At 39.1% G+C, this 27,476-nt stretch overlaps 1 protein-coding gene across 1 annotated transcript; it reads left to right on the top strand.

The window, feature by feature from the left end:
* The first annotated feature begins 443 nt into the window (after positions 1-443).
* On the top strand, positions 444-27,476 carry SLC16A4 (solute carrier family 16 member 4). The gene is given in 11 exon segments (XM_023588568.2): positions 444-456; positions 842-945; positions 8,883-9,040; positions 9,673-9,815; positions 9,984-10,148; positions 12,138-12,500; positions 12,503-12,643; positions 15,097-15,109; positions 15,111-15,306; positions 16,393-16,486; positions 27,310-27,476. Coding segments are annotated over 11 exon segments (1,557 nt in total).

Here is a 27,476-nt window from a genome sequence, read left to right on the forward strand (position 1 = left end):
CCACTAGCAGAAGGGTCTAAATTGGCTCTGCCCTCCTTGATTCTTAACAGTGCTCACTTGTTTCCACAGGGCAGTGAAATTAAATGCCTTAGAAAAAGATTAGCAATCTAGAAAATACTATAATTGCCTTTTCTTCCTAAATTGCCTCATCTGTGGAAGATTCTTTTGCTGAATACCACATCAAAGGTAAGATGAAAATGGAACTCTGTGCTGAGGTAGGTTTTCTGTAAAGTTTTGGGTAACTGGCATCTCCCAGCCAGGTCTGCTCACCAGACCACCATTCCTTGTTCTCGCCAGTTGACTCTCCTCTTTAGTACAGAGCAAACTGCCTTTCCAACCTAACAGTGGAAAATAATAAGTGACGGCCTCCTTCTTAGGAAATATACATTCTGTTTTGCTCTTTCTCTTTTATTTCTGGAACCATCTGTGAGAAGGCAGCAGACATGGTTTCACACTGTAATACTTGAGCATGTATCTCCTACAAACAAGAACATTCTCCTACAGAACCAAAAGACCATCACCATAACCAGATTTAAACATTGGTACACTGCTATAAGGCAGTCCACATTCAAATTTCTTCAACTGAAGCCAGCGTTCAACCACTGAGCCACACTGGCTCCCCTGAATTGGTTTGTTTTGCTTGTCTTCTTTAGGAGGCACTGGATACAGAACCAGTGACTGAATTTGAATTCTGAGACTGACATTACAAAGTCTATTAGGGAATAATCTATTTTTTAAAAACTACAATGTAAGTGGTTTTATATCACAGAGAGTAATCAAGTTTAAAAGTTTGAATCAGGTTTTTGGTCACTGAATCAACTGTGTCTTGGATTTGTCACAGTGCTCAGACGAAGCATCGTGCCGGAGAGACAGGGGTAGGCCCGACCTTACACTAAAACCCTGGATGGAGGATGGGGATGGATGATTGTGTTTCACTTCTTCCTGGTGAGAATCTCCTTTCCCCCTTTCAACTCCTGAAAGAATCTTCTCTCTGCAACAGCCTAACAAGAAGATCACCTTTGGAATTCTTGGTATTTGAGTGGAAAGGGACCAGAACAAGATCAGAAACTGCCAATAACTGAAGTCAGCGGCTTACTTACTGAACCCAGGAGAATGTTGAAAATGTCCCCCTTCAGTGAAAGCAGAAGTGTTCTCATGCTACTACCCTTTCTCCCTATCACCCCTAAAAGTGGAGAATGCTCTAATCACAATCACCAGCTCTGTCCTGGCTGCATGGCAACAAGAATTTAAGGACAATCACACTTTTAACCATTCTGGAGGTGGCATTAGGAAGTCAGCATGTGTCTCAAAAGGGCTTTGGGTGTGGGTTCCCTGGTTCCTCCCAGCATATATATAACACTGCTGGCCAGAGACCCCTTCACTAATGGCATAGGGACATTTTCTCTATGACCTACCTACTGTCTACTTCCCAATCCACCCCCACCAACCATATCTTATGCTAGAATTAGTCCATATTTTGATATGTCTGCAAAGCGAGAGAAGGATGTAAATTCTGAAACTGGAGTTAGTTTTTCTCCTTTATCCATTAGCAATTATTAACTTCTTTCCAGTGTCCTTCCAGAAGCTCTTGGGGATATTAGTTGACAAGTGGTGATCTAAGTCATCAACACACCCTTCTACAATGTTGGTGAATACCACAGCAGATGTATCCTACTAAACAACCTTGCAGAATGGCACCAGCTCTACAATCCTCTTAGTGTCTCCCAAATAATTTTCATTATCTCAGAAATGTACTCACACAAACATCCTTTCCTTCCTGAATTTCCTCAGCCCTACAGGAAGAGTAAGGGGAGTGCAGGCCCTGTACTAACCATTCTGCGATGCACAATGTTCATAACTAAGAACTCTATAAAAAGGGTAGAAAATCATGTTTCTTCCCTAATGATGGAGAAGGGGGAAACAAGACAGAGGTCACCAGCCAGGATTTAAGTAAATAAAAATTCCTAACTAGAAGACAATTTGTTAAACATTAGCCTTATTATCAAAGAATGTGGAATTTTTTTCATCCTCCAGAAATGTTACTTATAAAGAAATTAAGGATGGCCCTAAGTTTGAAAGCTTTTCCTGTGCTGGGCTGAACTCCCCAAATCATGGGCTTTGAAGAACTGGCATTGTTGGTGAGGAGGCGCATCTAGTTCTCTCACCTTTCTCCCCAATAATATAACACCACGTAATAACCAGATTAATAAAGTGTCCCATATTTTGGGTATGACACAATATAAAGCATAAAAAATACACCAGATTCTCAAAATATTAATAATGAACTCAAGGGCTCTCTGCTCACAGTGGTCATGAGGATACTTAGACAACTATGCTTTTGTTTCTGCTTGACAGTACAAGTGTACTTTTCTACAACATATGAGCTCCTGAAAAGATAAGTGAAAAATCCAAAAACTAAATGTTCTTCTGGAGCTCCCTATTTAAAAAAGCATCCATTTCAGGGAAGTAACATATTAGTCTGTAAGCTGCGTCTTTTGCTATTATTTCTAGTAGAGAAGCTATAAATGTTTTTACAGAAAAATCACACATTTGTTTAGTAAATTCAGACTTTCACTTAAGTCTCGTTTACAGCAAGGTATATTGGGCCATAATTTTCCTTTGTATGTGTAATACTGAATGAAATGAGCAAGGCAACTGGTTCTTAGTATTTTACACATCCTCCAAAACCTTGAGGACCACTGACTAGAATTTAAAATCCCTTAACATATCTTTCCATGTAGAAAAGAACTCTACATGGACAAAACATGCTGTTTCTACCTGTTTTCCCAGCAACACCTATTGATAGGGGAAGAGTAAAAGGAACTTCTGTCCAGGTAGATCCTAGATAATGCATGCATCAAGTAACCACATGTAGGTGTTCTAAGCTATACAATTATTATATTATCTTCAGCTAACCTAAGAAATTCTGGGGTTTTTTTTTGTTTTTTGTTTTTTACCAATAAGGCTTAAATTAAAGATGTGATAACCTTGAAGCTACCAAGCTTGGTAACTGTGTCCTTCATGGAGCTGGGAGAAGGATCTTAATACTGAGACAGCCTCCTGAATGGGGCTTTGTTAGGGACACTGGCTTAGGCCATTCCTCATTTCTATTTATCTTGAGACCTAGAAGCACATTAAAGAGAGGATCTGGTTAGGTCTTGCTGACATTATAGAGGTTAGGAGGCTCTACAGACTACTTTTTGGGAAAGCAAATTATAATTTTCCTCAAAGATGGGAGAATTAGCTATTTCCCATTAATTGCTCAGTTGGAATCTCCAGAAGTAGGAAAATGGTGAAGCCTTTTATAATTGCTGAGATCACCGATTTGAACTGATAATGGGAGTATGTATATGCATATTACAAAAGTGTATAGAAGATACACTTTCCCAGGAAAGGTAAAATATAGCTGCAGCCACGATTATCCATCCACCCTTCCCCAGTGAGAGAATTGAGACACTGGTATACGGGGTGAGGGGTGTCATAGGAAGAAAACCCAGACTCTATATATCAAGAAGAAAATGGTAAATGGATGTAGTTTAAGGAAAATAAGCTAGTCCATATTGTTTTTCGTTTTTATCCTTCAACTTTTCTTTTGGGAAAAACCTAAAAATGTCCTCATGTGTAGGGAAGAAAGATCTCCACCATTCATTTCTTCCTTCAGTATTTGAGTGCCAATATCTTAAGAGGCTCTGCACTGGATTATGAGTATAAAGACAGATACAGCTCAAACTCCCCCATCGAGGAGCTCACAGGTTATTGGGGAAGACAGTTTGTGGACAGTAATAGTTGCTAGGTGCTCCTCAAGCAAGGAAAGGCAGAGGAAGTCAGAGAAGGTCTCTGGGAACAGGTGATGTCTCACACCTTGAGGTGTTAACTAAAGAGAAGCCAAGCAAAATACATGTGTGAATGGCCCAAATGGTATTGGGTAAAGGCAAAACGTGTTCAGCCAATTTTTTTTTCTTTTTTTGAGGTACAGGGTGGGGATTGAACCCGATCCCTGCATGTGGGAAGCCGGCACCAAACTATTGGGCCACACCGCCTCCCTTGTTCAGAGTAAGATTACCTTTTAGTTCCTTAAAAAAAAAAACTAATTTCTTCTTAGGGTCTAGGCACATGTTACTCCCTCAATTCAGAGAGCTCAAATCCTTCCCTAACTCTCTCTCACCGCCCCCCCCACCCCCCTTTGAAAGGCTAAATTCTACTCAGATATTAGATTTTGCTTAAATGTTTCTTCTTCCAAAAAATCTTCCATCCTCCCACCTCCAAGTCAAAATTAAATCCTGTTGTAATATTGTTTTCTTTCTAGCACTTACCACTTTCTATTTGTATGACAAATGACTTTCTGTATTCTGCCTATCTTACTAAAATGCATGTTCCCTAAGAACAAGAACCACATCTGCTTTGCTCACCACTGTATAATTACTACTGTAAGCCCAGCCCCTAGTATACAGCCTAGAACACAGTATGCCCTATTTTTATTACACTTGTTTGTGGATGGATAGATAAATGAATTGACCGATGGACATATTTATGAAGAAAGCAGGCAATGAAATTGGATAGGCATGTATGAGGACAAAGACTTTTATCTTGAGACTATGAGGAGCTAATGAAAAAAAATTAAAGAGTGATGAGATCAGGTCTGCATTTCAGAAAAATAGCTCTGGCTGCAAGTAGGATAATGATTGGTTGGGGATATGCCTGAAATGAGAGATCCATTGGAGGGATGTTGCAATGGTCCAAGTGAGAAAACGGCAAGGTCCTAAACTAAGGCAGCAGCAATGGGGATGGAGACAAAATGCAGATCTGAGCAATATTAAGGGGCATACCTACAAGACTTGGAGAGCAATTAGATGTCAGGGAAAGAGAAAGTCATGGAGCCCTGGGTTGCTGGCTTGGGCAAGTTGGAGAATGAAGAATACCATTCATTGACTTGGAGAACATAGGAAGAGGGAGAGAAAATCTGGAGATTGGTTGGATGGCTTAATCTCCATTACCAAGTTTGAGGAACTTGTAACGTAACTAACAATGTGTGCAACACAGTTTATGTCCATCTGGAGCTCAAACTCTGCATACTGAAATTTATGAGTCACAAGCATACATGGTACTTTGAACTATAGGGCAAGGTGAGTAAAATCATGGAGGACAGGGAGAAGAGGGATGAAAACAAAACCCTGGAGAAAATCAATGTTTAGGGCATGAGTCAAGGGAGAGGAGCCCATAGCAGACACTGTAAAGAAGCAATCCAGAAGCATACTGTCACCAAAGCTAAGGCAGGAATTTCCAGAAGTGATGAGCGGATGCTGAGAGGTCACACAGAAATGACAAAGGACTATTAAGGGAAGCGGACTTGGCTCAATGGAGAGAGCGTCCACCTACCTACCACATGGGAGATCCAGGGTTCAAACCCAGGGCCTCCTGGTCCATGTGGTGAGCTGGCCCATGCGCAGTGCTGATGCATGCAAAGAGTGCCGTGCCACACAGGGGTGGCCCCACGTAGGGGAGTCCCATGCAGGGGAGCCCCATGCAAGGAGTGCACCCTGAAGGAGAGCCAACCCGTGCAAAAAAAGCACAGCCACCCAGGAGTGGTGCCACACACACACAGCTGACGCAGCAAGATGACACAACAAAAAGAGGCACAGGTTCCTGGCACCACTGACAAGAATGTAAGCAGACACAGAAGAACACACAGCGAATGGACACAGAGAGCAGACAACAGGAGTTGGGGGAGAGGGGAGAGAAATAAATAAAAAATAAATCTTAAAAAAAAAAAAGTACTATTGGTTTAGCAACAAGGAACTCTCTGATAACCTAAATAGTTGTTTCAGTGGAGTGGTAGGGGCTGAAGTCAGAATGGTGGTGGGATGAGAGGAAGCAGAAATACCTAAGACTGTTCTTTAAAGAATCTTGTCTGTGAAAGTCAGAAAGAACTAGGGTGACATTAAGAGGGACCTAGAGGTGGCGGACTTGGCCCAGTGGTTAGGGTGTCCATCTACCACATATGAGGTCCACGGTTCAAAACCCAGGCCTCCTTGACCCGTGAGGAGCCGGCCCAAGCACAGTGCTGATGTGTGCAGGGAGTGCCGTACCACGCAGGGGTATCCCCCGTGTAGGGGAGCCCACTTACAAGGAGTGAGTCCCGTAAGGAGAGCCGCCCAGCGCAAAAGAGAGTGCAGCCTGCCCAGGAATGGCGCCGCCCACACAGAGAGGTGACAGAGCAAGATGACGCAACAAAAATAAACAGATTCCCATGCTGCAGACAACAACAGAGGTGGACAAAGACGACGCAGCAAATAGACACAGAGAACAGACAACGGGGGGGGGAGGGAGGGGGGGAGGGGAGAGAAATAAATAAATAAAACTTTAAAAAAATAAAAGGGACCTAGAGTAGGAGGCTGTTTATTATTAAATGAGAGTAATTTCTGAGCAAAGTCTGTATTCAAAAGAGGTCACTGTGGCTGATCCAGCTCCCTTTCCTAAGACAAATATTCTAATTAGAATGATCTGGTGAGGGAGTTCGAAGGTTCAACTCAATTACTTTTTTTTTTTTAATTATTTTTTAAAAAGATACATAAATCACATAAAATGTTACAATAAAAAACATAAGAGGTTCTCATATACCCCACTCACCACACCCCCCACTCCTCCCACATCAACAACTTCTTTTTTAAAGATAATAATGAGGGAGCTGGAGATTTCTAGTGGCTTTTATTTTTGGATGAGCCCATTTATTATGTCAGATGTGGCCTCCGGTTACAGGACTGAAACCCAACAAGCTTGGCCCAAGCCAAAAGATGAAGTACTATAATACAGCCTTACTAGGAAAATCTAGACTTTGGGAGAAAGACTTCTAATATCTTTAAGTGAAAACAGAAACAAAGTTGGAAGGTTGAGTTAAAGTGGGGAGTGATGATAAATGCAAATGTTTTGCCCATGGCCTTCTTTATATTTTATTTTTTTATTTATTAGAGAAGTTTTGGGCTTACAGAACAATCACGCATAAAATATAGGATTCCCATATACAACCCCACCACTACTTTGCACTGGTGTGGCACATTTGTTATGACATTTTTATAATTGTACTATTAGCTAAAGTCTATGGTTTAACTTATGGTCCACTTGTGCCCTTGGCCTTGATAAACACAGTGGAAGACACAAACCCAGTTATCAGAGACATGTCATATCCATTCACTGTTGCTATGCTGAGACAAGAGGATCAGAAGAAGAAAGGTTCTGAACTGGGGAACAGTAGCTAGCCAAATTCAGGTGTCTAAGAACAGAGGTCAGAATCCTGAAGATGATAGCACAAAATCCAGGTCCAAAGAGAAAGAGAAAGGTTATTTTACAGGTTGACAGCTCATTTTAGTGTTCCTTGCTCACAGACAACACAGCTACCACTTTTTTGAGAGTATAACTGAAACAAGCCTAGATAGCTTGAGATTTCTATTTTCTAGGCTAATTTCCTGATAGAAGCACCTTTGAGGAAATGATGTTTACCAACTGCCTGAAAGGGGGCCTGATAAAATGTTTTTCACTTTTGAACATGTAAGTCTGGTGTACATAGGGTTATTCACTCCAAATAAGTTTTGTACCTTCTATCAAATGAGAATGGGAAAAAAGTATTAAAGATATGGAGTGGTATAGCTTAGTGACTGAGCACCCGTTTTGCATATGTGAAGTTCCAGGTTCAATCCTCAGTACTTCCTTTATTAAAAAAAAAAAGCATTAAGGGACTTTCTCCTCACCACCAACTTTGGAACCTCTAAGCATCATCAATTCTTTTAGTCCCTTCCTCTAGACAAGATACAGTAAATCTAAAATACAGTCCAGCAATGGGAATGAAAAGAAACAGATCTTGATGATTATTTAATAAAGGACAGATGAGGGAAGGAGGCATCTAAGGTGTCCAATCAAGAGAACTGAAAAGAAAGAGGAGGCTGGGAATAAGGAAAGGATGAGTTTAGTTTTGGAAGAGTTGAGCCTGAGTTCGAAAGACATGGTCAACAGTGTGTCTGATGCTCTTAGGAAAGCAGAATGCTAACAAGATAGCAAAATCATAATTAATGGTTTGAATATTAAGTGCTAAGCATTCAATATTTTACTGGCATTTTCTTAATCTTTACAACCTTATGAGCTAGGTAACATTTTTATTGCCCTTTGCGAAGTTAAGAAGTTTACCCAAGATCACACAGCTAATAGGAGGCAGAGCCAGGATTCGGTCCAAGATTGTAGAACCCATACCCCAAACTCCTATGCTGAGTACATAAATGAAAGTAACTAAAACCGTGAGAGTGAAAGATTGTCCAGGGAGGAGGTATAAAGTGAAAGGAGTGCAGAAACATGGGGGAAAAACATTGACTAGGCAGAGAAAAGGGAGTGAGCGAAAGGGAATCAAGGAATTCCATGGTTCTTAAGCACTGAGCATAGCCATATTGAGAACAGAGAAAGTGGTAATTAAAAACCATGCCACTGGAAAAAGGAATGGAAAAGGGGAAGTTAGGAAGCTTCTGGTGTAGACAAACGCTCTTCTCCCACGAACAACTTGAACCAGTTGTCCCTTTAACATATGCTATTGTAACAGAATAGTTGGTTGGGAGTCAGATAGTCTGGGTTCAAATCTTCCTAAACCTCAATTTCCTGATCTACAATATAGTACCGACACGTTCTTTGTAGCCTTGTAATGAGGATTACAGGGGATGCTCTCATGTAAAATGCTTAACTACTCTAAAAGGAGTGACCCCACCACCACCATAAAATGTAAAAGGCCAGTAAAGCAAACTGGTAAACACTAGTGAGCCAGGGAAATCATCATCTCTAGCAGCTGTAACTTCCTCTGTAATAACTCACTCACCACCTGACTTAGACTCTGGTCTGCTCTGATTTAGGTAAATGTATTTCTGATCGGGATGACCAAGTCTTTTGCCATTTTATTTGTGGTTTTTCAAGAAGAGTTTGAAAGCACCTCAGAGCAAACTGGCTGGATTGGATCCATCATGTCATCACTTCTTTTTTCTGCAGGTATAAAGACAACAATAAGCTTGCTGTCTAAGAAAAAGGGCAATTCCCAGGTGATTCCTGTCAGTCAAGCAAGACCAAACAAAGCATTGTTAAATTCAGATTAATTTATAAATGTGTAAAGCGAAGAGAAGACTTGCAATGTTTAGCCTCTACTTGACTTGTTAACTAAGTTGGAAAAATAGGCTTCACAGTAAGTCGAAGAATTGAACCATTCTTTGATTCCATGATTCAATACTTCAGGTCTTGTTTCTTTCCACAGTCCAGTAATGCCTTGCTGTAGGGCCCTCAAATGGAAGTGAGACCATGAAGTTCTAATCACCCTCAAAACATAGATCCAATTCCTCTCCACCGTGGAGCAGATCAACAGATTCATCCTTGTTCTAGTCAGAGGCCACTAGACGCCATCTCATTTTTGTGATTTTACAATACATTTTCAGTACCTTCCTCTCCAAACATGCTTATTTAAAATTCTCTTTAAGTCTTACTCCAAAAAGCAAAATAGTGTGGAAGTAAGGATATACAGAAACTAAACATCTTTTTTAAAGATACACAAATTCCAAAGTAGGGTCCTCTTGTTTTCCTTCAGTCCCTCACTGAAATCCCAGGTCAGAGGATAAGCGATGGCAGAGCACATTTACCTGTCTGTCTTCTCTCAAGTCCCCTGACCGCCATGACTTATGAAATACTTGGAGAGAAAACTACTTCCATTGTTGGGGCTTTCCTTGTTACTGGTGGATACGTGATCAGCAGCTGGGCTACTAGCATTCCCTTTCTTTGTGTAACTACGGGACTTTTACCTGGTGAGTCCATTGTAAAAATCAAACTATAAAAAGAGCTAGAAACCTTCACTTTTACTGCCCATGGATCCAAAAGGCCTACTTATCTTGTGTTCAGTAGAGTATCTTGTCTGGTGCCATAATGCTTAAAGTGAAAGTGATTCCAAACTACTATCTTTCTGCTTCTTTTAGGTTTGGGTTCTGCGTGCCTGTACCATGTAGCTGCTGTGGTAACCACTAAATATTTCAAAAAACGATTACGGCTTTCTACAGCTATTGCCTGCTCTGGGATGGGAGTGACATTTGTGTTGGCACCTTTTACGCAATTCCTGATAGATCTTTATGACTGGCCAGGTGAGTCATTCTGAGTTTCTTAACTATCAATCCTGTAAGATTTAATGTTCAGGTCTCTCCCATTTAGTCACTAGAAGTGACATGAAGACTTCTAAAGCAACCAATTTCACAAAGCACAAAGGAAATAGGCATGACTTTCAAAGTAAGCATGTTTTTTTTTTTTTACTTCCTTGGAGAATACATAGGATAGGACTGAAACTATTTGCAGGCTTCACCAGCTCACATTAGCAACTAAGAGATCACCACAGGGTTCAATGCCTAAAGACACGGGGGGCACCCTGTGAAGCTGGAGTAACATGCTAGTGAGTGATACCCCTGGAAAAACAAGGATTCTCCCTTCTTTCTTTCTCCTGGGGAGCAGATGTGGCTCAAGCCATTGAGTGCCTGCTTCCCATATGGGAAGTCCTAGATTTGTTCCCCGGTGCCTCCTAAAAACAAAAACACAACAACCAGCAAACAAAGGAAAAGGCCAACTCAGGGAAGCCAGTGTGGCTCAGCAGTTGAGTGCCAGCTTCCCACATAAATGTACCTTAAAAAAAAAAAAAAGCTTCCTCCATCAGACTTACTGAAATAGATGTTCCTTTTTTTTATTTAACTACTTTTTAAAGTTAATAGATTACACAAAATGTTACATTAAAAAACATGATGGGAAGCGGATTTGGCCCAGTGGTTAGGGCGTCCGTCTACCACATGGGAGGTCCGTGGTTCAAACCCCGGGCCTCTTTGACCCGTGTGTAGCTGGCCCACGTGCAGTGCTGATGCATGCAAGGAGTGCTGTGCCACGCAGGGGTGTCCCCCGCGTAGGGGAGCCCCACGCGCAAGGAGTGCACCCCGTAAGTGCAGCCTGCCCAGGAATGGTGCAGCACACACGGAGAGCTGACACGACAAGATGATGCAAAAGAAACACAGATTCCCGTGCCGCTGACAACAGAAGCGGATAAAGAAGACGCAGCAAAAAGACACAGAGAACAGACAACTGGGGCAGGGCAGGGGAAGCGGAGAAAAATAAAGAATAAATCTTTAAAACAAACAAACAAAAAAAAACCCATGAGGTTCCCATATACCCCACTCCCCACCCTCCCATACCATCAATTTTTTATTGTATTTTTTTGAAGACACATAGATCACCAAAAAATGTTACATTCAAAAATATAAGATTCCCATATACCCCCAACCTCCTGTATGTTCTTAATATTTAGATTTTTTATATACTGCCAACTATAAATTTTCATAAATATACAAAATCATTCACCCACAATTTTCTTTGTACTTAGAATAACAAATATATTTGGACTAAAATACTGGGGGAAAATACTCATATGCCTGCTTCTATCTATACAGCAGTTTTATTGAGTCCTGATATTTCTTAAGTCAAAAGTATCACTGGATTAATGATGAATGGGACTAGTTGAAAAATACGTAAGATAGAAGAACAGAACCCATAGATTGTTTTATCACTCTAGATGCAGCATACACAAGTCACAGCTCTCGTCAGGACATCTGAAATCAAGCAATTACTCAGCTTCAAAGGCAAGGTTGGCACCTGTCTTCTTTCAAGGCATTTAAAATATGTCACGGGATATAGGGTTGTCCCTTCTTCTAAGGCAGTTTCCAAATTATCCCCATTACCTAATCCTGTATTTCTGTGCCCATTTTATACTCACTTCAAACTTAAAATCCACATATAAAACATTCACTGTAAAATCTGAAATGTCTCCTCTCCAAAGTGTTTTCTTTTTTACTTTAGCAAAATACCACTCTCCTTTCATCCCATTTATTCATGCAGCTCCTGATTTTCTATCACCAAAGAATACAGCAGTGTATATGGCTAATAATTACGTCAACAGACTTAAATTTGTTTCTAGTTAAACCGAGGAACAAGGTAGTGTTTTTAGTAATTTTAACTGAATATTTAGTGATGGAGCCTTTTCTGAGTCTATACAGGATTGTGAACTGAGATTATTTTTAACTTCTCAATGTCTATTTAGGTGCCCTTATATTTATTTGGAGCTATCATAATGAATTTGGTGCCTTCCAGTATGCTCTTGAGACTCATCTATATCAAAAGTAAGAGTAATTTTGACATTAAAGATGAAGATAGCAGTTTATCTGCAAGTGGTCCTGAGGCAGTGAACAGGACAGAAACATCATACTGCAATGAGACCCAGAAGTCTTCCATCAGGGACAGCACTATGCAGAGGGCTGGGCAACCCAGTACAATTTCAACAATCTCGGAAAATCAAAACAAAGAGCTCAACAATGGGCCTAAGAAGACAAGACTGCTCCTAATAAACAACAAAGAAAGTTATGAGAAAAGGACTATTTTGTGGAGCTGTACATTCTTTGATATTTCTCTAAGAATCCTTTCTTCTACATATTTACCTGGTCTTTTCTCCTCAGCCAGTTAGCGTATTTCATCCCTACCTTTCACCTGGTAGCCAGAGCCAAGACACTGGGGATTGACAGCATGGATGCCTCCTACCTCATTTCTGCAGCTGGTAAGAAAGCCAATTTCACCCTCATACCCAAAAGGAAAAATGGACTTAATTTTAAAAACTAAATTCTTAAAAGCTGAAAAGTTTTTTAAAAAATAGAAAAAAAAAAAAAAAGGCAGCTGTATGTAGGCAGGCGAGGAAGAACAAGTGTTTTTGAAGCTGGAGGAGCACGAGCACAAGTTTCCCTGCCAGAGGTATGTCACTGCACCTTGCACACAGGCTCCCCCTACTGGACAACAGTCTCTAAACCGTCTTATTCATTTTCTTTATCAGTATCGGACACAGTAGACATTATTTGTTAGATAAATAATGAATTTCAAAAAACTGATACTCATGGGAACAGGTGTAGCTCAGTGGTTTTAGCACCTGCTTCCATGTACAAGGTCCTGGGTTCAATGCCTGGTATCTCCTTAAAAAAAAACAAAAACAAAAACAAAACAATGGTGCTCAGTGGCTCTAGGAAGCAAGTAGATAGTACAGTGTACCAGTGAAGAGGACAGGGTCTGAAACTAGACTTCTAAGGTTCAAGTTCCAGCTGTAGGCTTCCTAGCTGTGTGACCTCAATTTCCTTGTCTATGATAGTACCTACACTCATCAGGTGCTCAGATTAAACAAGCAATGCATGCAGACTTCAGAATAGTGTCTGGCCCATATTAAACTATCCAATAAATGTTCTGTTAATATTAGTAAGGGGAAACGGATTTGGCCCAATGGATAGGGCGTCCGCCTACCACATGGGAGGTCTGCGGTTCAAACCCCGGGCCTCCCTGACCTGTGTGGGGCTGGTCTATGCACAGTTGCTGAGTGCCTGCCACACAGGGGTGTCCCCCACGTAGGGGAGCCCCACGCGCAAGGAGTGCGCCCTGTAAGGAGAGCTGCCCAGCGTGAAAGAAAGTGCAGCCTGCCCAAGAATGGCACCATACACACGGAGAGCTGACACAAGATGACACAAGAAGAAACACAGATTCCCGGTGCCACGGATAAGGATAGAAACAGTCACAGAAGAACACACAGCGAATGGACACAGAGAGCAGACAACTGGGGGGGGGGGGGGGGGGAGAGAAAAAAAAATACTAGTAGGTACTTTCCTCTGGACTTAGAGTAAGATTTAGAGTAAGATACATGATTCTTTAGTCACTTATGTATTGGCTCATAATTTAAATTAAAAATAAAAACAATCATTTTAATTATTTATAAATGTATTTGAAAAGAGAATACTTGATCCATAAGAAATATGGGTTCTCTCAACTGATAAAATAGGGAGTCTGAGAAAATGAAAAGGGACGCAAGGTGGAATTGGTTAGCTCTAATTATAACTGTCAGTTGTTCAACATCAACATTTCTCCTGCTACTTTCTTTGGTAAATATCAAATTTACCAAGCCCAAGTTTGTCCCCTAAGTGACTGCACTTCCTTTCAGCTATTCTAATTGCAAAGATATTCTATTTGTCAGTGCTTATGTACATAAAAGCAAAAGATACATGGCTAAACTGATTTTTTCACAAAATTGTTTGGTAGACTACATTTAGAGATCAGATTAGGCTATCCGGACTAAAGAACCAAAGCTTCAATATGTATCCTAGGAAAGAACTGAAAATATCAAAATGGTAGTATGCATTTCTCCTTTTTATTGTAGTAATACATACAATTCAAAATTTCCCACTTTAAGCACTTTCAAGAGTACGATTCAGTGGTATTAACTACATTCATGGTGGTATTCATTTTTTATTCCCTTTTGTAGAGCAATTTATATATTTCAACTATAGGAAGAAAATAAACCAAGTACAGCTCATGGTACTTCTGGTGAAAGTCTCTTTCAGTATTTAAAAACTACATTTGCTAATAATGGGATAATGAACATGAAGGTTCTGTTATCATGAAACTGAGTGAAAAACACAGTTCTTAAGTCCTATTCAAGTTACACTACAGCTCTGATGGTCACAATATGACCTACCATTTCCAGACTTCCCAAGTAATTTTCAAATTAGACATAATGACCTTTGGAGGAGTTAATTACAAAAACCTCAAATGCAATTATAAGAAAGAGTCCCAACATCTTTTTTTTTTCTTCCAACATAAGACTTTATTATATATACTTCAATCTTCAACCTTATGACCTCCCCAGGACACTGACCTGAGAGTTTAATAAAGGCCTTCTTAGCCCAGGGTCCTTTGTAACCAGGGATTCCATTTGGTGGGATGAGTTTTCTAAACAAAATTAAAAAAAACTTGATGGGTGTTCTCCCTAACTGTGGAGGAGACTTTTCAGTATTCTATTAGATATATGTGGAGCTGCTACTAACAGATGAATGAAACCCAAGTTGTTTTTTCATACGTCCTATACTGAGGATGAAGTTCTTTTACTTAAGAAAAGATGCCTTGTATATTCACATTTTTCCAAAGGGCTAAGGAAAATGGAATTAGGATTTCATAAGACCTTGTTCAATACTGTTCCAGGTATCACTGAAACAAAGTCAGATAATCTCTGGATGGGTTGCTGATCAAGACTGGATCAAGAAATATCATTACCACAAGTCTTACCTCATCCTCTGCGGCATCACTAACCTGCTTGCTCCTTTAGCCACCACATTTCCACTACTTATGACCTACTCCATCTTCTTTGCCATTTTCTCTGGTGGATACCTTGCATTGATACTTCCTGTACTGGTGAGTAGACACACTCATTAACATTGTTAAAACATTTAGCAAAAGCAAGTATCAGTAATAATCTCTCCAGAATAGAATACACATTTTCTAGCAAAATGTGTTGTTTTTTTTTTAAATCATACCCATGGCCTCAGCTATATTCTGTAGTCATTCATCTTACCTTGGGGAGGAAGGAACGGATAGTGAGAGAACTGTCCCCATGGATAAGGAAAGAAATGAAAGCGCACACACATGAAAAAAGATCAGCAGGATTCCCTATTTTGTTTATCAGTCTCCCAGAAAGTTAGGCTGTGTTCATTCCTCCCCTTCAGCTCCAGAGATTCTTTGGCTCCTTCTAAGACACAATTTTGAAGAGTTCCTGAGAGAAAAAGTTGTTTCTTGAACCACTATGGCTTCTCTCTTGTAGAGGTTATTTCCTTGGTCCTGTCTATTTCAGTAGGAAATTTCTTTTTTTTTTTAAATCTCCTCCATTTTTACCCCAAATTGACTTAAAATTCCTGGAACCAAATGGGACTGAAATATCAATACAAATACTTATGACAAGATCTTCTTCGATTCAGGTCCCCAAGGCTTTCTGGAACAGAATCCCTGGGAAACCTCTAGCCTGATAGCAAGGTTAATATAAGTGCTACAATACTATAGGAGACTTACACACAAATCAAGCTTTATATAGCTGTAATCAACTCTGGTGGTATCTGATATTTTATAAACTCATTGTCAGGACTCAGCTATAAGGTGGATCCAAGAATACCACCGTCAGCCAGAATGTGAATAACATTACCTAGGAGAGGTAACACAGTTTGGGGGTAGGGCAGAGAGAAGTACCCCAGTCAACTTAAAAGATTAAAGAAACAACCAAAACCAATGTTTACTTAGTAACAAAATGGAAACACTACCTGGCGAACAAAGTTACTCTTCCCTATTTGGCCTCAATTCTCTATCACTGGGGAAAGAGGTCATCCAAATCACCTCAGAAGTCAACGAGTCAATGTGAGAGAACGTAAGTAGCACTTGTCTCTTTATGGGCACAGGTCTCTACAGAACTTCAAATCTTAATATAACTAACACTGAATTTAATCTCTACAGGTTGATATGTCTGGGAATTCTACAGTACACAGGTTTTTGGGACTTGCTAGTTTCTTTGCTGGGATGGCTCTCCTTCCTGGACCACCTATAGCAGGTAAGAGCCACATTTTGAGCAAATTTCTATAGCAACAAAAGAAAAACACTGATCCATAATTAACCGTAACATGTAATGACAATATCAGATTGAATAAACTAAAACTATTTCTGCCTTTCCTGTTTCTACTCTCCATCGCTAATACAGGAGACTCTGCTTGAGGGCTAACTCAACAGATAGGCTCTAAGCAGATTCTTATATTCTTTGGGGAGTCTTGGAGCAGACTGTTAAATGTCTACTTGTCTGGGGAGATAAGTCATAATGTTATCAGATTCTCAAAGAAGAGCCATGATGTAAAAAAAAAAGAAGTTAAGAACCACTAGCATCTTTCATCTAAGCTGGAGTCACTTCTATGGAGCTTGAGAGTCTTATCCCTTTGTTGTTGATGACCCTTACAGTCGTCTAGGGCTTCCCAATGCTCCTTCTGAGACATGGTGGTCCTTCATATTGTATACCAAGGGAGAGGATACTTGGCCTAAAGGTCAGAAATTTTGTGGAGATGGTATCTGGAGCCACTAGTAAATAGTAAATGCAAGTATAGAAAGACAAGTAAAAATCTGGACAGCTCTGATTAAGTTCATTTTAAGATTGAAGTATACTTTTACATTCACTTTTCAAACTGGACATTTTGTGCTTGCTGAACATTTAATCCAAGACTATTAAGAGACTGACTATTCACACAGAAATATTTCTAAGGAAGAGACTTAAACATTAGTCTCTTACACACCATAGGTTCTCAATGCATTTGAATGTATGAATTATTATATTACTTTCAATCATCCACAGAAAGGATTTCAGTATAAAACTCAAGTTGTGTTTCTTTCAGTCCCAAAGTGAGACAGAGAGGGGAATCTTAACTTGCCCTATGATCATTTTTTAGAAACTAAGTTTTATAATGATGCATCTCCATAAACTCAAGACTTAGAAAAGGCAAATATCAAAAGAAAAAGTATATAAATTTAGAATAACAAAAATCATTTCTGAGAGGAAAAAAAGCACAAGACTCCCAGGTTCAGTTCAGATACACTTACTCAAAAGGGAAAATTTATAAAAATATACAATCAGCTCCCTTATTTGCATTCTTGAACACATCCCTTATTAGACTAACTCGTAGTCTTCATCTTCATACCTGGAAAGCAGGCTAGAAGTTTAAAGTCATCTCCATAATTGTTATACAGGGAAGTGGCAAAAGGATGCCAAATACCACAGATGCCTAACAGATATTCTATGGTTAGTGCCCAGGCTAGTAGAAAGCAGAAACATAGCTCAAATACTGTTCGCTGATGCATTTCTACAATCTTGATCCTCCTTCACTGGTTGTTCCAATTGTTTTGGAAGTTTTTCAGTTTATTAGGCCAAAAGTAAAAGGAAGTAACAAATATCAGGGAAGAGAATATCTTAATCAAATGAAAAAGGCAAGTAACAAATGACAACATATTTATAGAGATTTTACATATTACATTTTTTTACACATCTTAAAATAAAATGTTTAAAGAGTTCAAAATATGAGTAGACAAGGCAAGTTTTGTGAAGACCATTAACTGAAAGAAGAAAGAATAGGTATGTTTTTGGGTATTGAAATCAATTTGATGGGTTGTGACCTACATTCTACTTTTTTTCAATAAAAAAGGATTACAACAAAGCAGTTTAGAAAACAAAGTGTATTACTCTACTGTGGAATTCTTAATTCATACACACATTAATGTAATGTAAAATATATTTCTTACTGTGAGTCAGTTTTTAAAAAGTGAGGATTAAGAGAGCTAACTCACTGTAAATATTTCTACTCACTATTCTGAGAATACATGGGCAATCATAAATTTTATAAGTTCTATTAAAAGTCAAAGGAAATGATAAGGCTGTTGCTGAAAGATTAGGTACAGATTTTTAGTCTTGGAGTTGTTCACAGCATCTTTTAACAAGACCGTGGTAATACATTATTCAGCTATATATTTTTCTCTATACCATGACCTCTTGCTGACTACAACACGAGTTGCTTAGAAGTATCCTTTTGAAGGTAGGAATTTCTGGAAGCCCCTTCTCCTATATCATTCTCTGTGAAATGACATTGGGGACTTCATCAAATTTGTGTTCCTAACTTCTGACCCCAGTGGCAACTACCGAAGAGCATCAGAAATGTTGATTTTTGATTTACAGATTAACTCAGTTCTTTCAACAGGTATGATACAAGCAGTTACATTACTGTCTTTAGCTTTAACTAAGTCAAAAGGCTCACTGGTAATAAAATATTAAATTCCCAACTAAACTAAGTTCTTCAGAATTGTATGAAATACAAATTTTTTTACTTACCTAGATCTCTCATTACCAAATTACAAAAGTTAAAGTTACTATAAAAAACTACAGGCATTCTTAATTAGGAATGTGGCAAACAGTAAAACGTATCACAATAATCCTCAGTCAAACCGCTAGTTAAAAATGGTAAAATGGATTATATGAACAATATTTTCCTCTCTATAGCATGGAAATGAAATGGAAAAAAAAAAAAAGCCATATAGTCTATTTTAATAATTCACAGAAAGAACAAGAACAAAGGAAACCCACAGGAATTATACATGCTTTAAAATAACTACTTTCTTATTTCTATAAAATATAACTTGCGCATATGTGCAATAAAACTATTTGTCTTTCTCAACTATGAATATAATAACAAAAATGACAGCAACCAAATTGTTTATCACATCTTTGATGAATTGACAGGGATTGAAAGATTCAAAGTTAAAAATTATCCCCCTACGCATACACTTCTACAGGGCATTGTCCTGCCTACCATATTCTACAGTCCCTATTTTTCTAATACTCAGTGACAAATTCAATTTTAGTTAATAATATGGCCTGCATTAGACTAGGTCAATTTTAGGGTTGTCCTAGGTTTCTTGACGTAGGGTTTTCAGGCCAAAGGTCCTGACTTACCCACATAAATCTGCTATTTTTACTGGTAGATAGCACCTAGAATCTAGTACATACTAGCACCAAAAAGGAAATTATCTAGACTTGGAAGGTTGTGGAAAGATGAAAGTATTGATATTTTTAAAACTTTATTTTATTTCTAGTAGACCCCCATCTTAACAAAAGTAAACCCACAGAAAGCAATATAAATTTAAAAATATGCATATAATGCCTGGGCAAAATAGCAAATACACAATCATAAAACTTAAATTACTATGCGAAATCCTTAATCTTGCATCCAAAGCATTTGATATATGAGCTCTAACTACTAAAAGCTCGGTTTCATTAAAGAAAAAAACAAAAAAAACAAAACAAAAAAAAAAAACAACCAAACTAGGTTCATTTAGCTGCCGGTAAAATAAAACTGACTTTTCTCTTCTCCACATACCCCCCTTACCAACCGATGAATGTATACATTATGCTAATACAGAGAAATATATAAATACATAAAAATCAATCACAAAGTCTTCTGAAAACTCCCATAAACACTATGAATAATTACTTGATTTTAACTTGGTGTTAATTCAACAAGTATCAAATAATTTGTTAGCTCAGCATTCTGCCAGATGCTATATAGGACACACAGAAGACAAGTTATTCTCTTAATGTTTTCCCAGGGCTCAATGGGTCACAGCAGAGCACTCACTATGACACAAACCTTGCTAGGACTTTATACTAAAGACAACATTCTAGGACCTCTAAAACCGAGTATTAGAATCTACATTCTTCTTCTTCCACATTAATTACAAATTTGGCAAAGCCACTGTAGCCCACCTTGACCATCCATGCCCTCCCTCTACAGTTTTATCAGTCATCTTGACCTAACTCTGTTGAGAATTTTCCTATGGCCGGAACTTTTATTTGGAAAACAAACACCTCAACGTTTTGGACTGCTATAAACTCATTCTGGAGGAGATGGGTGGGGGACAAATGAAGAGGCTGAGCAAAGTTCTCTCTCTGACCTCTGGAAATACAGACGAATATATTACACACTGAAGAGGCTAAAAAAAAAATTTTTTTTTAATGTAAATCATTAATTTATCCAGTGATTATTTCCCCCACAAATGACAAAGCCTCACAGATTTTTACTTTGACTCCATACTCCTAAAATTGATAAAATACCTACAAAATTAAAATTCCAAATAGTATTCTATTATGGTTTTTAAAAAGGGGGGTGGGATGGTCCTACTCTCACAAGTATAATACACTTTGCAAGGCCAAGGAACTGAGCTTCAAAAATCCTAATCAAGGTGCAATCCTTTTAATAAAACTTACAAAACAGAGCAAATACTGAAAGCATTCCCAGTAAATCTTACTACAAATTTCTACCATGGGACCTTTGGAGAGTTACTGTGATAAAAGGCCCTGGGATTTAAATCTGCTATACCATTGCTTCCTAAGACTTTTCCCATCACGACATATATAGAAAATACTTGCATAGCACACCCAAAATAAAGGGCCAAGGCTGCTACAGGCTTGCCAGGTACTCTAGTGGCTCCAGGAATGAGAAGATAATGTCTTTGTATACCAGGAAAATGTGGCTCTGGGCTGCAGCCCAACAGCTGAAGTTCTTCTACACCAGTTAGTCTCTTAATCACTTATCGAACTAACACCAAGGAACTCTGGAATTAAGGGCCTTCTGAGATGTATTTCAAGTTTTAACAAGATGGTCAACAGTAAATTTATAGAAATAATTCTAGTGAAAAGGATTCATAATTCAGCTCAACAAATAAGTTAGCAATATCAGAGATATGGGTACCATTTTTAAAGGTTTAACCCATAAATGATATTGAATACTTTAAAAATAGACATTTAAAAATAATTAATTTAGAATCCCGTATGTATTAGTCAAAGGGGTGCTCATGCAAAATATCAAAAATCTGCTGGTTTTTATAAAGGGTATTTATTTGGGGTAGAAGCTTATAGTTAACAGGCCATAAAGCCTAAGTTACTTCCCTCACCTCATCAAAGTCTATTTCCATGTTTTGGAGTAAGATGGCTGCTGACATGTGCCAAGAATTCAGGCTTCTTGGGTTCCTCTCTTCCCAGGGCTTGCTTCTCTCTGGGCTCAGGGTTCCTCTCTTCCTGGGGCCTGGTTCTCTTTCCTCACAACCAGGCTCCTCTGTGTGCTTACTTCCTGGGGCTCCAGCTCAAGATTCCAATTTCAAAACTTCAATTCTGTCTTTTGCCATGCCTTTTATCTGTGAGTTCCCTCCCCTTGGTGGCCCTACTGACATGGCCCAATCAAAGCCCTAATCATAATGTAATCACACCTGGGTACAGACTAGTTTACAAACATAACCCAGTATCTATTTTTGGAATTCATAACTATATCAAACTGCTACACTCTACCCCCTGAATTCCAAAAAGACATTACAATATTAAAAAAAAAAACCCACCAACCTTAAGTCAGTAATAATGCAAGTACTAAAATCACATCATAGTCAATTTAAAGAAATAGTTTGCTATAGACCTCTGAAACCTATGAAACAATTCATCTGCGTCCAATACACAAATTGGACAAAGAATAAATATTTTCATTACAATAAGGAGAAACTGGGAAGGAACTCTATAGTTCAGTAAACCTGCAGGGCGTCCACTATTTGATTTCAGAGTCTAAGAGTCATTCTTCTGAAGATGGTTTCTTCTCCTTGGGGCCACATGAGGACCCACCTTTTCCACAAAATTGTCCAGTGGCCATTTCCTTGGTTCCACCCTATTCAAGCATCTGGGTATCAACCAAGCTCTAGACCTCACCCACAAAGAACATAGGGGTGACTGCCACACCTTACCCTTACTCAATCTTTGGGTTAGTCTTAGCCCCCTAGTATAATTAGGTGAAGGCAACATGCACCCTAACCTTTGGTATATAGGCTCAACCCTCTCAGAACAAGGATTTGACCACCTGGCCTTCCCTATTCCATGGGGGACAGGCCCACCCCTCTCTGTCCCTCTCATGGGGGACAGGCTCACCCCTCAACCTCCCTAATCCTTGAGTAATATGCTCCACCCCCTCTGTACCCTGGGGTGGCAAAACTCTCAGGAATATCAGGTGTGATCACCCACCCTCTTCAACTGCCAGGGCAAACTCATCCTCTCTATACAGATGGTAGGGTTCCTCTCTTGGACCAAGGCAATGTCTTAATTCCAGATCTTAGCTTCCGTTGTTTTCCCCTTGAAGTCATTTCCCCTTCAATCTCTCCTTTCAATGTCCCTTTTTTCCAGGCTGACAGCAATTTTGTTCATATAGCTCTCTCAAAAAGCTTTTGGTTTAACATGCAAGAAGCAGGGGTCTAAGCTATCAGACAGTAAGACTTTTCCACAAGTCTTTCCTTGATAACTGCATTTTCAATCCTGATTTACAAGTTCCTAGTTAAGTCCTTACATGGGGCACTATCTTCTGAAAGCTTGATTTCCAGGGGCTTGAAATTTCCAGAATCAGTTTCTGTTTTATTTGTGCCCAACAGTTCAATCTTCAGCATATTTCTCTCATCTAGAATTTTTCTATAAGCTGCAAGCAGAAGCCAAGCCACATTCTCCAAGTTTACTTTGTGAAGGTCTTCAGCTAAAAGCCCAAGCTTGCCATTTTCAAATTCTGCCTTCCCTTAAACGCCAGGAGAGAATCTTGCTAAGTTCTCTGCAACTTTAAAACATGGATCACCTTTCCTCCAGTTTCCAATAACAGTTTCATCATTTACTTCTAAGGCATCATAAAAACTCTCTTTAGCATCCACATTGCTATCAACAGTCTCTTCAAAGTGATCTAGGCCTTTTCCATCGAGCACTTCACAATTTCTCCAAAAAACAGCCTTTACCCATTTATAAAACTGTTCTAGCGTTTTGGTAATTGCAAAAGCATTACTCTACTTCTGGTACCAAATTCTGTATTAGTCAGCCAAAGGGGTGCTGATGCAAAATACAAGAAATCTGCTGGCTCTTATAAACGGTTTTTATTTGGGGTAGGAGCTTACAGTTAACAGGCCATAAAGCATAAGTTACTTCCCTCACCAAAATCTACTGCCACAAGTTGGGGCAAGATGGCTGCCAACATCTGCCAAGAGTTCAGGTTTCTGGGGTTCTTCCCTTCCCAGGGCTTGCTTCTCTCTAAATTCAGGGTTCCTCTCTTCCCAGGGCTTGCTTCTCTCAGGGCTCAGGATTCCTCTCCTCCAGGGCCTGCTTCTCTTTCCTCACAACCAAGCTCCTCTGTGTGCTTACTTCCCAATGCTCCAGCTCAAGACTTCAGCATCAAACTTCAACTGTGTCTTTGCCATAGCTTTAATCTGTGAATCCCCACCTACCAAGGGGCGGGGACTTAGCGCCTACTCACATGACCCAATCAAAGACCTAATCATAATTTAATCATGCCCAGGTACAGACCAGTTTACAAATATAATCCTTATCTATTTTTGGAATTCATAACTATTTCAAACTGCTACACCATATTAAATATCAAACTTGCAAAATTATTATTCTAATTTCTTGTTGGCTCTAAGAAAACTGGTTTGCAATTAAGGGAGCTGAGCCAAATCTTCTTGTTTTAAAATACCACAGTAAACATTATTAGACATTCCTGCTCAAAATAAGGATTATAGCCAAAGATATAAGGAAATATATAACTCAGACAACAATTTTGGTGTAAGTAAGAATCAACTGAGTGCCACCCAGATAAAAGCAGGATTGAAAAGAAGCCCATGAATCTGCATTATCATGTATCCACGGTGTCTTGGATGCAGATAGTCTGGGGATACTGAGGAAATGCCTACGGAAGTATTCAGCTTCGTAAATAGCCTGTTTCAGTTGCCAGCGTACTTCTCAGTGTTGGCTACATACAGTAATTCTCAGCATAGAGTGGATGCACCTGATAGTGGCTGGTGTATAAAGCTCTTTCTGTCTTTCTCTGACATTCACAATGCTTTGCTATGACCACAAGGAATCCAGTCTTTTGAATGTCAGTTCATGTGAGTTTCCATTTAAAATGGTTAGAATTCAGTGACTACTGACTTATCAATAATACTTTTTAAAAAACATACATACATGATGGGAATGGGATATGGCTCAATAGATAGAACATCTGCCTACCATATGGGAGGTCCAGGATTCAAACCAGGGCCTCCTGACCCATGTGATGAGCTGGCCCACGCACAGTGCTGATGCGCGCAAGGAGTGCCGTGCCACACAGGGGTGTCCCCCCGCATAGGGGAGCTCCACGCACAAGGAGTGTGCCCCACATGGAGGACCACCCCACGTGAAAAAAAGCACAGTCTGGCAAGGTGTAGTGTCACACATACAGAGAGCTGACGCAGCAAAATGAAGCAATGAAAAGAGACACAGATTCCCAGTGCCGCTGACAAGAATGCAAGCGGACACAGCAGCACACACATTGAATGGACAGAGAGCAGACAACAGGGGGGGGGAAGGAATACAAAATAAACCTTAAAAAAAAAAAAATACAATCTTCTTTAAAAAACCTATACATGAAACAAAATGTAAAAAATATAAATGAAAATATATTACACTCACACATGCACAAATGCATTTAGAAGCAATAAGCTTTTTAAGTCCAGAAGTGGAACTGTATATAGATTTTTCATAGTTATCAAAAATATACCTAGAGAGCTGATAAAATCAGACCAAATATATAGTCTTTCACTTTCAGTGATGCGGAAGGCTATTCTAACCAAAAGGAACAGATGTTTTGATGTCAATGAAACAATGAATTCCCAAGCTTACCTAGCCACTTAAATCTTAGCTTAACAGGACAGTTAATACTTCAATAAGATCATTAATCAGCAATCCGATACAGTTCTGCATCTTACATCTCACCTCATATTTGTTATTATAAATAGCATCCTAAAACTAATGCTGAACCGCACACTATTATCCCACTGAATAGCAACTGGATCTTTATTAGGGATAGCATTTAAAAAGACTAAAATCTCAATGATCAAGTATGAAGGGAGTAAATGATACTTAAAACAAATTATGCCAACTGGTTGTTCATTGAAATATATAGAAAGTTATAAAACATGCTAAATGATTCCCTGCCCAGGTAAGAAAGTATATTGAATACATTTTAATCTTTAGTCTGTTTCAGAAACTACATTCTCCCTTTAAATGTGTATGTGTTTAAGTGTTAGAAACTTAAGGCAGTTTTAAACAGTTTTAAACTATTTTATTTCCCCTGGGATTTAAAAAATGGGGGGGGGGGGCGCATTATTTTCACTAGCTTTTGCTGTGCCCTCTTGACATTTTAGAGCATTTATCTACCTCCTTGTCTAAGAATTCCCCATCTTTCCCAGAATGTTACTTCTGATATCCCTAAAGCCTTGTAATTCACAAGTTATATATATGCTAGCTAATGGTAAATTTGCTGTACTGGTAGAACTAAGGCAGAAATGACAAGGAAGAGGAGGAGGTACTCCTGGCTTTCCACAGTCCCCTCCCTTCTAGAAAATTCCAGAGTAGTTGAGTTTGCTCACCTAGTTCTTAGAAATCTACAGGTTAATCGCAATCAATATAATACGAAAACTTGTCCAAGTCAGTTTCAATCCAGTCTCTTGCTTAGTTTCAACTAACATTTAATTGGGTCACTGATCAAACATAGAGTTGGTAAGTAAAAAGCAACTATAAAACATTCCATTCATTTACTTATTACATTGTGAACAGGAACTGAAGCTACTGAAACCAGATAAAACAAAATAACTAAAACTCCATGAAGGCAGATATTTTCACCTATTTTGTTCACAGGTGTATATCCCCAATACCCAGCAATGTGTTAAGATAGAGCACCAATATTTTTGAATAAATAATTAGAATAACAGCCCTAACTTTTGAAGGTTTTTTAGGATTTTAAGTATAAAAACTTGTAAAAGTCATCATGGAAGTTTGCAACTGCAAACATGCTATGCATATAACACTCTTGAGCAGTGGTTCCTCAACGTGCTATCAAATGACCCTGGAGATTCCTGAAGCCTTTTTTTAGAAAGTCCACGAGGTTAAAAGGAAGTTTCATAATAAGACTAAGATGTTATCTGTCTTTATCAGTATTGACTTTTGCGCAATAGTGGGTGAAAGTCCTGGTGTCTTAAGACAGATCATCAAGGCTGTTGCAGCAAACTGTACTGAGTCATATTCTTTACTGCTGCAGAGTAAATTAAAAAAAAAAAAAATTCACTTAAGAAGTTCTAGTATGTGCCACTAGCCAAGATTTTGAGGGTTCCCAACTCCAGCTTTAAAAAAGCATTTACATTTCAAGGGGAATTAGAATCATCATTTAACCCACTTGACCCAGTAGTCAGTTCCTTCTTATATACTTTGAGACCTTAAACCTCCAAAGCACTTACCACATGTCTAAGTTATATAGTTAATAGTAATCTCCCCACTAAACTGTAAACTCTGAGGACAGGAACCATAGCTGTTCTGGCTCATCATTATCTCAACACCTAGCACCTTGCTCAAATATTTGTTCAGTGAAAGAAAAAAATATAACCCATTCTCTCATTTTTTTCTTTAGAAAATAGCAGTGGTTCATGATTTTTTCCTTTGTGATAGTGGCCTTCTAGTAAAATCCATCGAAGAGTGAAATGGTATGTGTCCCTAATTTTCTCCAACTTCCATTATAAGACTGGAGATGAGTTCTGGGTCCCAGTGACTTTTCCACAGGGTCAAACCATAACTCAGGTGTACCTGACTGATCTCAATCAATGAAAAATAAGGCAGGTAAGAAGCTGAACTTTCTACTGGGTCACAATATAGATTGGTAGGTACAGGAGACTCCTGCCTTCAAGAAGCAGTTCATGGCTGAGGATTACTAATAGAAAGATCTCCTTCATCAATAGAAAATCCTTTCCTCCTAGGCTGGTTACATGATTATACCCAGACATACACCAACTCCTTCTACTTCTCTGGCACATGCTATCTCCTTTCTTCAGTTTCCTTTTTCTTTGTACCGCTGGCTGAGAGATGGAAAAACAAACAGAATCTGACCAGAAAGAAAGAAGACTCCAATCAAGTGAAAGCTTAA

This window comes from Dasypus novemcinctus, chromosome 9 (genome assembly GCF_030445035.2).
Source record: "Dasypus novemcinctus isolate mDasNov1 chromosome 9, mDasNov1.1.hap2, whole genome shotgun sequence".
Taxonomy (NCBI): domain Eukaryota; kingdom Metazoa; phylum Chordata; class Mammalia; order Cingulata; family Dasypodidae; genus Dasypus; species Dasypus novemcinctus.